This window comes from Oryx dammah, unplaced genomic scaffold (genome assembly GCF_014754425.2).
Source record: "Oryx dammah isolate SB20612 unplaced genomic scaffold, SCBI_Odam_1.1 HiC_scaffold_1, whole genome shotgun sequence".
Taxonomy (NCBI): Eukaryota; Metazoa; Chordata; class Mammalia; order Artiodactyla; family Bovidae; genus Oryx; species Oryx dammah.
This window is the reverse complement of record NW_024070185.1, coordinates 99,228,852-99,244,144: the sequence shown is the minus strand read 5'-3', so window position 1 is coordinate 99,244,144 and position 15,293 is coordinate 99,228,852. Positions and strand designations below refer to the sequence as shown.

Here is a 15,293-nt window from a genome sequence, read left to right as displayed (position 1 = left end):
CTGCTTAACCTCAATTTCTTTTGCACCAACAGCAATTACTTTTGCACCAATCTAACAAGTCATTCTTAAATCACTCCTCTCTAAAAATCATGTGAAAATACACTAACTAGCATCTTACTATACTTTCTTCCACTGATGCTCTTAACTGAAAAATTACCCCTCAAACCCATGCCAAGACACTGGCTCAAGTTATCATCATGTGTCTCTCCTTTCCCTCATTCTGAGTTTTATGAATGTACTGCTTTCACTTTCTCCTTTTACTGTTTGAAATCTGGCTTTTTTTCTCTACCTCTATACTGATCTCTCTCTCTCAGAGGTCACTCGCCATTTGTGGCTTTTTGATGATCAGCTCCCAAAATATTTCCACTTCACTGCCCTGAAGTATTTAAGACTTGTCTTAAATAGCCTTCTGTCTTGAAACTCTTCAGTTCCATGGCGCTTGCATGTTTCTGATCTTCTATCTTACTATTTCTTCTCTGACTTCACTTCTTCTTCCTTGTCCTAGTCTCAAAATAGATCTGAAATCTTTTTCCTTTTATTTTGTCCATTAGAAATCTTATCCTCTCGATAGCTTCAGTCAACATCTTTCTGCATATATTATATTTGTATCTGCAGCCGCAGTCTCTCTTTGAAATCTCTGACATATGTCTCTAACTTTACATATAATATTTCCATTCTGATATTCCACAGGCTCTCAAATTTAACATAGTATGAATTCACTATATTCTCTATTCCTGCCCAAAACGTATCTGCTCTTTTCTTTCCTTTAGCTATTTATGACCATTGCCTCCCTTTCAGTCAGCAAGACTGGAAAACAAATGTTATAGATTCAACCAGTGAACTTTCTCTTTCATCTGTCCCCTCACTCTATCTATATTACCAACATTTTGATTCAGATTCTCATTATTTTATGTGGACAATTATAACACACTACCAATGGTTTCCCCACCTCCAGATGGCTCTCAGTGTTACTCTCCATAACCCGTCATACACACAATTAATATTCCCCAACCCAAAGACTAGAGATCTCTTCAAGAAAATTAGAGATACCAAGGGAATATTTCATGCAAAGATGGGCTCAATAAAGGACAGAAATGGTATGGATCTAACAGAAGCAGAAGATATTAAGAAGAGGTGGCAAGAATACACAGAAGAACTATACAAAAAAGATCTTCACGACCCAGATAATCATGTTGATGTGATCACTAATCTAGAGCCAGATATCTTGGAATGTGAGGTCAAGTGGGTCTTAGAAAGCATCACTACGAACAAAGCTAGTGGAGGTGATGGAATTCCAGTTGAGCTGTTTCACATCCTGAAAGATGATGCTGTGAAAGTGCTGCACTCAATATGCCAGCAAATTTGGAAAACTCAGCAGTGGCCATAGGACTGGAAAAGGTCAGTTTTCATTCCAATCCCTAAGAAAGGCAATGCAAAAGAATGCTCAAACTATCGCACAATTGCACTCATCTCACATGCTGGTAAAGTAATGCTCAAAATTCTCCAAGCCAGGCTTCAGCAATGCGTGAACCATGAACTCCCTGGTGTTCAAGCTGGTTTTTGAAAAGGCAGAGGAACCAGAGATCAAATTGCCAACATCCGCTGGATCATGGAAAAAGCAAGAGAGTTCCAGAAAAACATCTATTTCCGTTTTATTGACTGTGCCAAAGCCTTTGACTGTGTGGATCACAATAAACTGTGGAATATTCTGAAAGAGATGGGAATACCAGACCACCTAACCTGCCTCTTGAGAAACCTGTATGCAGGTCAGGAAGCAACAGTTAGAACTGGACATGGAACAACTGGTTCCAAATATGAAAAGGAGTACATCAAGGCTGTATATTGTCACTCTGCTTATTTAACTTCTATGCAGAGTACATCATGAGAAACACTGGACTGGAAGAAACACAAGCTGGAATCAAGATTGCCGGGAGAAATATCAATAACCTCAGATATGCAGATGACACCGCCCTTATGGCAGAAAGTGAAGAGGAACTAAAAAGCCTCTTGATGTAAGTGAAAGAGGAGAGCGAAAAATTTGGCTTAAAGCTCAACATTCAGAAAACGAAGATCATGGCATCTGGTCCCATCACTTCATGGGAAATAGATGGGGAAACAGTAGAAACAGTGTCAGACTTTATTTTTGGGGGCTCCAAAATCACTGCTGATGGTGACTGCAGCCATGAAATTAAAAGACGCTTACTCCTTGGAAGAAAAGTTATGACCAACCTAGATAGTATATTCAAAAGCAGAGACATTACTTTGCCGACTAAGGTCTGTCTAGTCAAGGCTATGGTTTTTCCAGTGGTCATGTATGGATGTGAGAGTTGGACTGTGAAGAAGGCTGAGCACCGAAGAATTGATGGTTTTGAACTGTGGTGTTGGAGAAGACTCTTGAGAATCCCTTGGACTGCAAGGAGATCCAACCAGTCCATTCTGAAGATCAACCCTGGGACTTCTTTGGAGGGAATGATGCTAAAGCTGAAGCTCCAGTACTTTGGCCACGTCATGCGAAGAGTTGACTCATTGGAAAAGACTCTGATGCTGGGAGGGATTGGGGGCAGGAGAAGGGGATGACAGAGGATGAGATGGCTGGATGGCATCACGGACTCGATGGACATGAGTCTGAGTGAACTCCGGGAGATGGTGATGGACAGGGAGGCCTGGCATGCTGCGATTCATGGGATCGCAAAGAGTCAGACACGACTGAGTGACTGAACTGAACTGAACTGACTTCCCCATTATTTACTGAAAACATAGACCATTCACCCTAATATTCAAAATCTTCAGAATATAATCCCAACCTATATTTTCAGGCGTACTTTTCACTGCTTTCTATTAATCAGAAGTTCTGCTCATTGGCTTACAAACAGGCTCCTTGCTTTCCTACTTCTAGTTTTGCTCATACAGTTCTATCTTTCTACAATATTCCCTGTGTATGCGTGCACACTCCATCCTGTCCAACTCTTTGTGACCCCGTGGACTGTAGCCCACCAGGCTCCTCTCTCCATGGAATTTTCCAGACAAGAATACTGGAGCAGGTTGCCATTTCCTTCTCCAGGGGATCTTCCCAGCCCAGGGATCAAACCCACGTGTCTTGCAACTCCTGCTTGGCAGATGGGTTCTTTACCAGCTTAGTCACTGGGGAAACCCCACCATCGTCCCTACTTCCTCCAACTATTTCATCTGGTGAAACTGTGCCTGTTTTTTAAAGACCAATCTACTTTTTCTATTCGACCTTTCTTCAATATCCTCCATTCATGCATACAGATCAATATTTAGTTGTAAACTTTCCATCCTTCAAACCCCTTAGCTCCCTGTTTCTTCCTCATCTTTGATATTTATCATGTTTAGTTTTATATGATCATTTTGGAGCCCTTGCCCTATAGCACTGACCACGTTGCTTTCATGTGATAGATTCTTGGTAAAAACTTCTTGATTGAACGAATGAATCTTTCCAATTAAATTGCACACTGGTCATTCACTTTTCTAATCTCTACAATACTACATAACCCATACCACATCAGTCATAGTAGAAGTTTCAAAAATATTCTTTAGTTATTAGATAAGGCACAGATATCTTATTTAACATTCTTGTTTGACTCCATTTTTGCTTATCTTACTGTACCAAGCTCTTCATATACAATTATTATCATGTGGGGAGAAGTATATCTTCTACTAACAATAATCTCTAGCACTCATTTAACCTAGTTTTTCCTTTCTACCAGAACTGAAAAATTTAAATAATTATTCAGGTATCAAATTTTCACTTTGAAGATTAATAAAGGCTATAATGCATTTTAAGCTTTATCAAGAACTTGTAAGTATTCTGGATAAACAATTGATTTGAAATTTTTTAAAGTTGTTTTTAGATTGGTATCCACATAGAGGTGCAAATGTAGTACAAGAGATAATAAGAGGAGATTTCCACTTATTTTTATCCAGATTTTCATGAAAAAAATTAAGTAATAGTCTGAGATAGATTTATGTTCAGGATGTGAAGAATTATCATTTATTCACAATAATATATTATTCTAAAATGTAATTCTTTCCAGACTTCTAGGTATCTCAGTTCCATATTTCTAGAAGATTGGAACATTTTAAAAGTATCTTAATTAACTGATCAAATGAGGAAAATTGAAACTACAAAATAAATTGTTCCAGTTATCACTACCTTAGTCATTCATGCCATTAGTTCTTGCTTAAGAAAAAGTGCTAGGAATCCCCAAGACAACTCCCAAGTTTGGTGCTTTGTTAGGAGTATTCATAGCACTGAGCATATTCTTGTGCTCATGGCTGTGATTTATTACAGTGAACAGTTACAAAGCAAATTCAGCAAAGGGGAAAAGGGCATGCAGCAAATTCCAGGGTAAACTAGGAGGAAGCTTCCAAGAGTCCTCTTCTAGTAGAGTCACATAGAACATGCTTAATTTTCCCAGCAACGAGTTGTGCCCACACTTGTGAAATGTTGTCTATCAGGAAACTCATCAGACACTGAGTGCCCAGGGCATTTATTAAGAGCTAGTCACAATCAAAACTCTAGACTCCAAAAAGAAAGCAAGTGTTCAATAGAAACCACATTGTTCATACAAACAGTTTAGGCACAGTGAGACTGTCTTATCAGCCACTCTTATGAAAACAGCTTGCCTGAAAAAGAAGCCAGCAGATGAAAGAAGAGGCAAGAAATTAAGAAAGCCATTGCCTCAGTGATGTGGTTTGAATTCCTGGGTCCAACAATGTCTTCTCCTGGACCCAAAGTGATATGAACCAATAAATTTCTTTTTTGTTGCTTGGAGTACTTAAAGTGGATAAAGGTAATAGAAATATTCACTCACAGCTCAAGAGTCACATCTGACCTGCTTAATAACTATAGAAGGAAAAAAGGGGTGTTTTTAAGAATTATTGAGATATAACTGATTTATAAGATTGTATAAGTTTAAGGAGTACAATCTGTTGATTTGATATATTTATATGTTGTTGTTTTGTTGTTGTTGTTTAGTTGTTGAGTCATGTCTGACTTTTTGTGACCCAATGGACTGTAGCCTCACAGGCTCCTCTGTCAGTGGGATTCTCCAGGCAAGAACACTGCAGTGGGTAGCCATTCCCTTCTCCAGGGTATCTTCCCAACCCAGAGATCAAACCCAGGTCTCCCACACTGCAGGCAGATTCCTTGCCATCTGAGCCACTAGAGAGGCCCCTGTATTTATATACTGCAATATAATTATAATTATCACCTCGGTGTTAGTTAACACCTCTATCACGTCACGTAATGATCATTTTAAAGAGTGTTTTTTTTCCCCCCAACAGTTCAGGGAAAAGCCTCAGGGAGAAATCTAGTTATTCTTACTTTGGTCATGTGTTCATATCTGAACCTGATACTTTGGACAGGAATATGAAGTATTCTATTTGGCTAGGTTTCAATCACATAGCCGTCCCCGGGGCCAGTAAGAGGATAAGTTAAACTTCTCCCCACTCTGCCCCCACCCCCCACACAGAGCATTCTCTAGATTTAACAGTACCATTGAAGAAAGGAGGTGGCATTGTTTTTACAAAAGAGTGCTGAGTGGACAAAAAATACATTATGAAATGTAGAAAATAAAATAAATTTTTAATAAGTACAATCAGACATCAAATGAGTAGAATAACACATATATATTTTTTAGGTACCATCTTACAGAAAAGACTCTTCATCACCTAGCACTGATTTATGCAGCTTTGGTTTCTTCTGGGCTAAAATCAGAAGAACTGGATGTAAAGGTATTCTTTTTCTATATGTTTGTTCATGAGTATTTTTCATAAACCAAAATTATAATGAAATTCAACTGCCCTGTGAGAAGAAACATTAAATGGGTAAACTAAAAAAATATTGAAAGCCATATAAAGAACGGTTTTCAAATTTACATATATTCTTTAAATTTCTACTCTAAAAGCCTTTAATGAATTTAAATTCATAATTTGTCTCTACTACTGAGATTTTTTGGAAACATGTCAGAATATGAATAGAAATAATATCCGTTGATCAAAAATATTCACTTATGGAAAATATACTGTGTATATCTACTATAAAATAGAATTTTTATGACATATGAATAGAGTAATACCTTGGTGATCTCTAATCAATCTTCTTTTTTGGCTTTTTTCAATGTCCCACTCTGATGTTTAGATAGCTTCTCCAAATGGAGGGCTCAGTTCTCTACTGTTATCACTTTATATTCTTTCTTTGATAAACTCAAACATTTCCCACAAATTTAGCTTTCATGTCTAAAGAAAATCCTTAACATTTTCCTAACTTTTCTTAAAGTCTACATGAATATTCTAGAATTCTACTGGAAATGCCTACATGAATATCCCACAGGTACCTCAAACTCTGCATATCCAAAACACAATTTGTATCTTCCTCCAAATTTGTGTTGTCCTAAAACAAATACATGGCCAGTTATTTGCACAGTAAAAATGGGTTTGTATGGGATCAACAAATAATTGCAATTTAGGGTCTGCAACCATTAGAAACCCTGAGAAATATGGGAAATCATGTGCAGCCTAGGCACAGAACGGAGAAAGGAACTCTTTTAAAGAGGGAAAAAGAAAGTTGGAAAGTTATAATAACCAAAGAGTCCACTGGAGGAGTTGAGAGTTCAAAGTATAGTGACTTGTCATCAGTGGAGTTGTGACAGTCTCTCATTGGCTGAACTCTTGCCAGGAAAGAAGAGGAAGTCTTTCTTCTTACTGGACTCTGCTATCATGGTAGGACATGAGAGCTCCTCCTCTGGTCTCCTAACTCTATTTTAATTAACATTTTTGTTAATTTTTACACCTAGTTTATGGCATTACTATTCTAAGCCAATCAGTAGAAAAATCTTCCCTCTAACTCTACAGCGTCTCTAGATTATGCCTCTCCTTGCTACTCCCATTGCTATTTCCATAAATAAAGGCCTTCACCTTGTATTTGGAGTTTTTTCCTAATTAATCTCCTTATTTCTACTCTTTTCCCACTCCCATGTATCATGTATACTGACACCAATTACATTTCTGAAATACAGATGTGATACTTCACTACCGAGACTGCAAGCTCCTAAAGGAAAAGGAATGTGTTTTTTTGTTTTTGTCTTCCTAACACTAAGCAGAACCTACATAGCAAACTCTTGAAAAATATGTTGTTGAGTTGAATTGTCTTGCTCAAAACATCTTGTACAGCTTCCTACATCATCAAAATAGAGTTGATCCCAGCTGATTCAAACTCCTCCACAATTTGACCCATAGCTTAGTTGTGTCTGACTCTTTGGGACCCCATGGACTGTAGCCCATCGCCAGGCTCTTCTGTCCATGAACTTCTCTAGGCAGGAATATTGGAGTGGGTTGCCATTTCCTTCTCCAGGGGATCTTCCTGATCCAAGGATCGAATCCTGTCTCCTGCATTGCAGGCAGGTTCTTTACCATCTGAGTCACGAGGGAAGCCCTAGTAATCCTGGAATCCTTAAAGATATTATTCTACCCACCATTTCCTGAATATGTCTCCACACTATCACCTCTCAGCCATGTGATTCTGTCCTGTCTTTCCCCAGAAATACTATGCCTTTAAACGTTATTGCCTTTAAAAAATTTTGCCCCAATTATACTCAAGGTAAATTTCTCCTCCCATCCTCCAAATAGCATTTCATATCTTTATTATAATATAAGGTATTTATTCATATATCATCCACTCTGAACCGTGAGAACTAGGCCCTTTTCCTTGTAAAACCTGTAGCATTCTAGCACAGTGTTTGGTACACAGTAAAAATATTCCACAAACATCCACTGACTAGAATTCAGTGAAAGCAGAATCTGTTAAGAAAATCATCAGATGATCTATTTGAAATAAAATCCAGATAATTTTGATTCTAAGATGCATTTTTAACAAAGAAATACAATTCTCAGAAAAGTTATCTAAATAAATGTAAATTTCTCATTTATTCACTCAAGGGAGGTTTCACCATTTAATCAGCCTCTTTTCTCTTCCCTTAATGGTGAGCAGTCATATGCAAAACATGAGTTAGAGAATCATTTTATTTTTCTCTACATGGGGTATCTGATACCAATAAATGATAGTACAGTGACATGGCCTACAAAGTATATGTTCCAAGGAAGGCATTTGGGGATGAAATAGGAATTACTGCCCAGGCACAATTCATTCCAAATGAAAGTCTCTTCCTACCTGACTTCAACTATTCCAAAAGCTTTTCAAGTTTTCCTAATACTCTTAAAAGTAGGTCCATTTTTCCATGAAAGTTGAGAAACAAATATGATCAAATTGCTCTAATTTTGTTATTGATGTATCACCAAGCCTCCCATTCTCCTACTTGATGACACTGTTACATTAAAGGGGGTTACCTAGACATATTATTTTAGAATAATTTGGTAATATGGCTTTTGGCTTTTCAGTTTAGTTGCTGAGTCATATCCAACTCTGCAACCCCATAGATTGCAGCACGCCAGGACTCCCTGTCTGTCACCAACTCCCGGAGCTTACTCAAACTTATGTCCATTGAGTCAGTGATGCCATCCAACCATCTCATCCTCTGTTGTCCCCTTCTCCTCCTGCCTTCAAACTTTCCCAGCATCAGGGTCTTTTCAAATGAGTCAGTCCTCCACATCAGATGGCCAAAGTATTGGCGTTTCAGCTTCAACATCATTCCTTCCACTCAACACTCAGGACTGATTTCTTTTAGGATGGACTGGTTGGATCTCCTGCGGTCCAAGGGACTCTCAAGAGTCTTCTCCAACACCACAGTTCAAAAGCATCAATTCTTCCGCACTCAGCTTTCTTTATAATCCAACTCTCACATCCATACATGACTACTGGAAAAACCATAGCCTTGACTAGACAGACCTTTGTTGGCAAAGTAATGTCTTTGCTTTTTAATATGCTGTCTAGGTTGGTCATAACTTCTCTTCCAAGGAGTAAGCGTCTTTTAATTTCATGGCTTCAATCACCATCTGCAGTGATTTTGGAGCCCTAAAACATAAAGTCTGACACTGTTTCCCCATCTATTTGCCATGGAGTGATGGGACCAGATGCCATGGTCTTAGTTTTCTGAATGTTGAGCTTTAAGCTAACTTTTTCACTCTCCTCTTTTACTTTCATCAAGAGGCTTTTTTGTTCCTCTTCACTTTCTGCCATAAGGGTGGTGTCATCTGCATATCTGAGGTTATTGATATTTCTCCTGGCAATCTTGATTCCAGCTTGTGCTTCTTCCAGTCCAGCGTTTCTCATGATGTACTCTGCATATAAATTAAACAAGCAGAGTGACAATATACAGCCTTGATGGACTCCTTTTCCTATTTAAAACCAGTCTGTCGTTCCATGCCCAGTTCTAACTGTTGCTTCCTGACCTGCATACAGGTTTCTCAAGAGGCAGGTCAGGTGGTCTGGTATTCCCATCTCTTTCAGATTTGTCCACAGTTTATTGTGATCCACACAGTCAAAGGCTTTGGCACAGTCAATAAAGCAGAAATAGATGTTTTTCTGGAACTCTCTTGCTTTTTTGATGATCCAGCAGATGTTGGCAATTTAATCTCTGGTTCCTCTGCCTTTTCTAAATCCAGCTTGAACATCTGGAAGTTCACAGTTCAGTATTGTTGAAGACTGGCTTGGAGAATTTTGAGCATTACTTTACTAGCATGTGAGATGAGTGCAATTGTGCGGCAGTCTGAGCATTCTTTGGCATTGCCTTTCTTAGGGATTGGAATGAAAACTGACCTTTTCCAGTGCTGTGGCCACTGCTGAGTTTTTCAAATTTGCTGACATATTGAGTGCAGTACTTTCACAGCATCATCTTTTAGGATTTGAAGTAGCTCAACTGGAATCCATCTCCTCCACTAGCTTTGTTCATAGTGATGCTTCCTAAGGCCCACTTGACTTTGTATTCCAGGATGTCTGGCTCTAGGTGAGTGATCACATCATCATGATTATCTGGGTCATGAAGATTTTTTTGGTATAGTTCTTCTGTGTATTCTTGCCACCTCTTCTTAATATCTTCTGCTTCTGTTAGATCCATACCATTTCTGTCCTTTATCGAGCCCATCTTTGCATGAAATGTTCCATTGGTATCTCTAATTTTCTTGAAGAGATCTCTAGTCTTTCCCATTCTATTGTTTTCCTCTATTTCTTTGCACTGATCACTGAGGAAGGCTTTCTTATCTCTCCTTGCTGTTCTTTGGAACTCTGCATTCAAATGGGTATATCTTTGCTCTTTGCTTTTCACTTCTCTTGTTTTCAAGTTATTTGTAAGGCCTCCTCAGACAGCCATTTTGCTTTTTTGCATTTCTTGGCCTTTTGCATTTTTGGCTTTTCGAGCCGAAAACAATCCATCGGGTTGGATTACTTTTTCATTTCCAAGCATCTGGAAAGCCTAGCCATAAAAGGAGTATTGGGAAATTTAAAAATATTTTCTTAAACTAAAAGAAAATACTGCTAATATTTTACTGTTAGTATTTCATCCTATATTTTACTCTAAAATTCAAAAAAATGTTCTGTCAATTTCTTAAGAACTCTCTTTGTAGAAAAATGTGCATGTGTATATCTATACACACATGCACATTTTTGAAAACAATGTTAGGCGGGGGTTCTTGAATCTCCCAAAGTCTAGCTAGGAGCTCCAGAATCCTCACCCTAGAGTACAGGTAATAGTCATTACCATTATAAAATTATGCCCTTTAAAATAAAATCTATATTTAAATGTCTCAGATCTTCTCAAAACATCCAAAACTTTTAATAAAATAAATCTGGAATCAAACAGTATATTTCTGTGTATTCTGTATATTTAATATAAAGAAAGTCCTTCTTTACTATACATATGTTATTGTTCAGTCACTAAGTCATATCTAACTCTTTGTGACCCCAGGGACTGCAGCATTCCAGGCTTCCCTGTCCTTCACTATTTCCAGGAATTTGCTCGAACTCATGTCCATTGCTTTGTATTTGTTATTCTTGTGAAAGAAAAGAAAATGTCATAATTATTTTTGTGAGGTTTGTACAGTCTTTGTTTCTTAAGTTTCCACCACTGGACAGAATATTTATATTATTAAGATATGATTGTTTAGGGCAGTATTCTCCATCCACTTTAAATTGCTAACCCATGAATTAGTTATCTTTCTGTAAACAGAATCCAAAAGATGAAGAAGATAAAAATAGAAATGAAAGCGGAAGGAAAAGGCTGGCATTTCAGAAGAGAGAAGGACATGGAAGAAAACACAAGTGACAGACAGGAAGTAGGGGGTATTAAAAACTCCTTTTAGAGTTAAGTTTAACACTTCCCAGGTGGCTCAGTGGTGGAGAATCCACCTGCCAGTGCAGGAGATGCAGGTTCGATCCCTGGGTCAGGAAGATCCCCTGGAGGAGGAAATGGCAACCCACACCAGTATTCTTGCCTGGGCAGTCCCACAGACAGAGGAGCCTGGAGGGCTACAGTTCACAGTGTCACAGAGTCAGACACGACTGAGTGACTGAGCATGCAGTTTTAACACATACACATTGGCAGGGGTATCTTACCAACAAGTAAGCCATGACTGGATGAACAATTCCAAAAAACATATTAAATCAAAACACATTTTTTCTTTTTGAATATAGCATCAAATTAATCTATAAACATCCTTATTTTTCAACTTTGTTTTTTAAAAATCTTGCACTATATCTTTCATTCTTATTTTTACTTGAGAACTATTAGGTTTAACCTACAAAAAAAGCAAAATATTAAATATTACTAGTGACATCCAAATTGCTTTTTTTTCTAATACAAATGAAAGAAAACACCAAATATGTTTAAAAGACTACACTAATAAATGCCAAATGGAAATGAAGAAAAACAATTTAATCCCCAAAATTAGAAACTATAAGGATATCATATTTAAGGAAGGAAAGTAAATTGTTTATCTTCACAAATGAAACCTCCTGAATTTTACATAGATAAATTAGTAAATTGTATCTAAGTTCAGTTCAGTTCAGTCGCTCAGTCGTGTCTGACTCTTTGTGACCCCATGGACTGCATGCAGCACGCCAGGCCTCCCTGTCAATCACCAATTCCCAGAGTTTACTCAAACTCATGTCCATTGAGTCGGTGATGCCATCCAACCATCTCATCCTCTGTTGTCCCCTTCTCCTTCCGCCTTCAATCTTTCCCATCATCAGGGTCTTTTCCAAAGAGTCAGCTCTTCACATCAGGTGGCCAAAGTATTGGAGTTGCAGCTTCAACATCAGTCCTTCCAATGAACACTCAGGACTGATCTCCTTTAGGATGGACTGGTTGGATCTCCTGCAGTCCAAGGGACTCTCAAGAGTCTTTTCCAACACCACAGTTCAAAAGCATCTATTCTTCGGTGCTCAGCTTTCTTTATAGTCCAAAATAGTGTTCAAAGATTAGAATCTACTGGGGTTTTGTTTCTTCAAATGGTAAACAATTTTTGAATGATATATTTTGCTTCCTAGTATTCCCTGTAATCTAACATAAAAAATATATTTTAGCTTATAATTGCCCCAGGAGTGGAAGAGACTGCATTGATGATTCGACAAATTGCTGACCACAATTTAATGACCTCGAAAAGAGATCCTCATGAATGGTTGGATAAGTCCTGGCTTAAAGTTGCACCATCTAAGGTTTATTTTCTAACATATAAATTAGAGATTTGCAAAGCAAATATAAATATATATACTTGAATTCTCTTTCTGGTAGCATTTTCTTGTTCTATCATGCTTGCATGAGCAGATGTAACAATATGCCATAATGCGTAACATTTATTTAGACAATTTTCCAGAACTATGAGTATTTTTCAACTTCATAGAGATATTTTAATGGGATCTTATTTCATTAACTTTCAAAATGAATTTGTTTTAGGGTGATCTAATGGCTTCAATGTCTAATATTTTAAGAATATAGTAATTTTTCTAATTTCTACATTTAAACATTAAGAATAGTAGATATGAGAATTGCACAATTCCATCATTCCATGATTCGTCAGTAATTCAATTATATAATTCAAAGTGAAAGTAGAGTTATGAAATAGTTATAAGATTAGGTAGTTAATTTTTATAAATTCCTTTTGCTTAAGCATAAATATTTCCAGGTTCTCATACCAACCTAGCATTTCTGTTACCTTATTTTTAAATATATTCAAATCCCAAAATCATGGGAAGAGGATGGAGATCATTATGTACTAACATGGAATGACTTTCAAAATATATTAAATGAAATGTAAAAGTTGCAGTGCAGAGCATCCAGTACACTACCATTTGTGTAAGAAAGGGGGAAATTAATATGTATTCATTTACAACTGAATAAAATATCTCTGGAAAGATACCACAAAATGATATCATTGATTATCTCTAGAGAAAACTGAGGTAGTGGAGTAGGAATGGACTTTAATATACCTTTTAGTCCTTTTGAATTTTGAACCATGTGACTATTTTACCTACTCAAAAAATAAAATTATAAAACAAAATATTCATATATATTAAATCATAGGACTTTTATTTGCATAAACAGAATATAGAACTATCAGCAAGTATGGGTATGGTTAGAACATTTTTGTGTGTATGTATATGCAATTTCCTTCCTACCAAGCCATGTCTAATCTACTAACATGTCTGTCATTTGAGAAAATCAAAGAAGGTACAAAAAGTCAATGTAACCCAGAAAAAAAAAAAAAGGAATTTAGTAATAAATGTGGCTGCTACATTTCTAGACATTTATGAGATCTTTCTGAAAACATATACTTCTAGACTTAGATAGAAGTTCTTCCTATACTCTTTACAATAAGCCTTTTCTGAAATTGTAACATCTGTTAGACATCATGCACATGGTTTATTTTAACCAAACTATGATGGCATACGGTCTACAAAGAGAGAGCTGAAAAATCTTGAGCTATATAATGAAGTCCCCTAAAAGGTTTCTCATTAGAAGAGCTATCATTAGATAACAGTTGTCATTTGAAGGATATGAATTATAATGAATCACTTTGGATGAGTGGTTAGACTCAATGAACTTTAAGATCCTTCCCAATTCTGGGTGTTAGAATTTTTATTGACAGACAACTTTATTTCCCTCCTGGCCATACTTTTCCCCCCAAGCATCTCAAATTGAGTGGTAGGTGCAATGACATCAATTTTAATCTGCTGGAGTGAGCTGAGTAAAAAGACCACTTCTGATTATTCCTTAAACGTTTTTCTAGGAAGAAATGTACTTACTTGATTTTCCAAGTGTTACTCCATTGGTGGCTCAGCTCATGTTAAATAAAGGACCTTCACTGAACTGGATATTGTTAGCAACTCTTTGTCAACTTCAGGAACTCCTACCTGAAGTTCCAGAAAAAGTGTTAAAGGTTAGTTACTTGAAATCCATATTCTTCTATGAGTCTATTTCCTTTGCATTTGAGTATCTATTTTCACCATAATAATTTTCAAAATGAAGGTATCCAAGTTTGTTTTGGACTTCAAAGGGTGAAGAAATAATTTACTTAAGCTAAATTTCATATCGAATTCTCACTAGTTGTCAAACACATTATACATTTTAAAGTTATAATTCTGCACAAATCATTTATCACATTGTAGATCATTCTGAAATGTTATTATGCCCACAGATATTCAACTACACTCTATTCTTATGTGTTTACATCGTCTCTTCCAAACAGTTCTGATGCCTTCATTATAGTAGTTAAACAGAACTTTAGACTTATCAGTAAGTCTCTTTAATTTTTACGAAGGAAATGGTATTCATGGGTAACTTGTGTAACCAAAAATTCTATTTTAAGTGATTAGGAAATAGATGCAAATTATAATAAGTTTTTCTTTTAATGGGAGCCAAATTATGTTCTGTTCTCACAGATCAATATAATATCTTTGAATGGACTACTTATTTATAGTTTTCCTTATTTCCATATAGTTAAGCATCATTATTTATATTTATTTCATGGATTTTTATGTTGCATATTTATTATATTAACTTCATAAATTTTTTAGCATTTTTGTGGCATCACTTCCTTATTCAAGATTAGTCCTTCCATAACAAAATCACCTCAAATTTCATCACCTCGGGAAAACAGGGATCAGACTAGAACCTTTACTTCTCAGAGTTCAGCTTCTGGCTCTTCAGATTCTGTCATTCAAGAACATAATAATTATCAATATTCAGACTTAGGAGAGACAGTACATGAAGACACCAACAGCACTTCAAATTATACTTCTTCCCTTATGGAATTAAAAGAAATGCCAGGCATTTTACCATCTGTGAGTTCTTACAATCAGACCAGCCATTGGAAAGAGTCTA

General features: G+C 36.7%; 1 protein-coding gene across 1 annotated transcript in view; it reads left to right on the top strand.

Moving 5' to 3' along the window:
* The window catches only part of SHOC1 (shortage in chiasmata 1), a 91,113-nt gene that overhangs the window by 72,918 nt on the left and 2,902 nt on the right, over window positions 1-15,293 (top strand). The window contains exons 23-26 of the mRNA XM_040239337.1: window positions 5,664-5,757; window positions 12,497-12,628; window positions 14,200-14,349; window positions 14,987-15,288. Of these exons, the coding sequence (XP_040095271.1) occupies window positions 5,664-5,757; window positions 12,497-12,628; window positions 14,200-14,349; window positions 14,987-15,288 (678 nt within the window). The remainder of the gene's footprint in view (window positions 1-5,663; window positions 5,758-12,496; window positions 12,629-14,199; window positions 14,350-14,986; window positions 15,289-15,293) is intronic.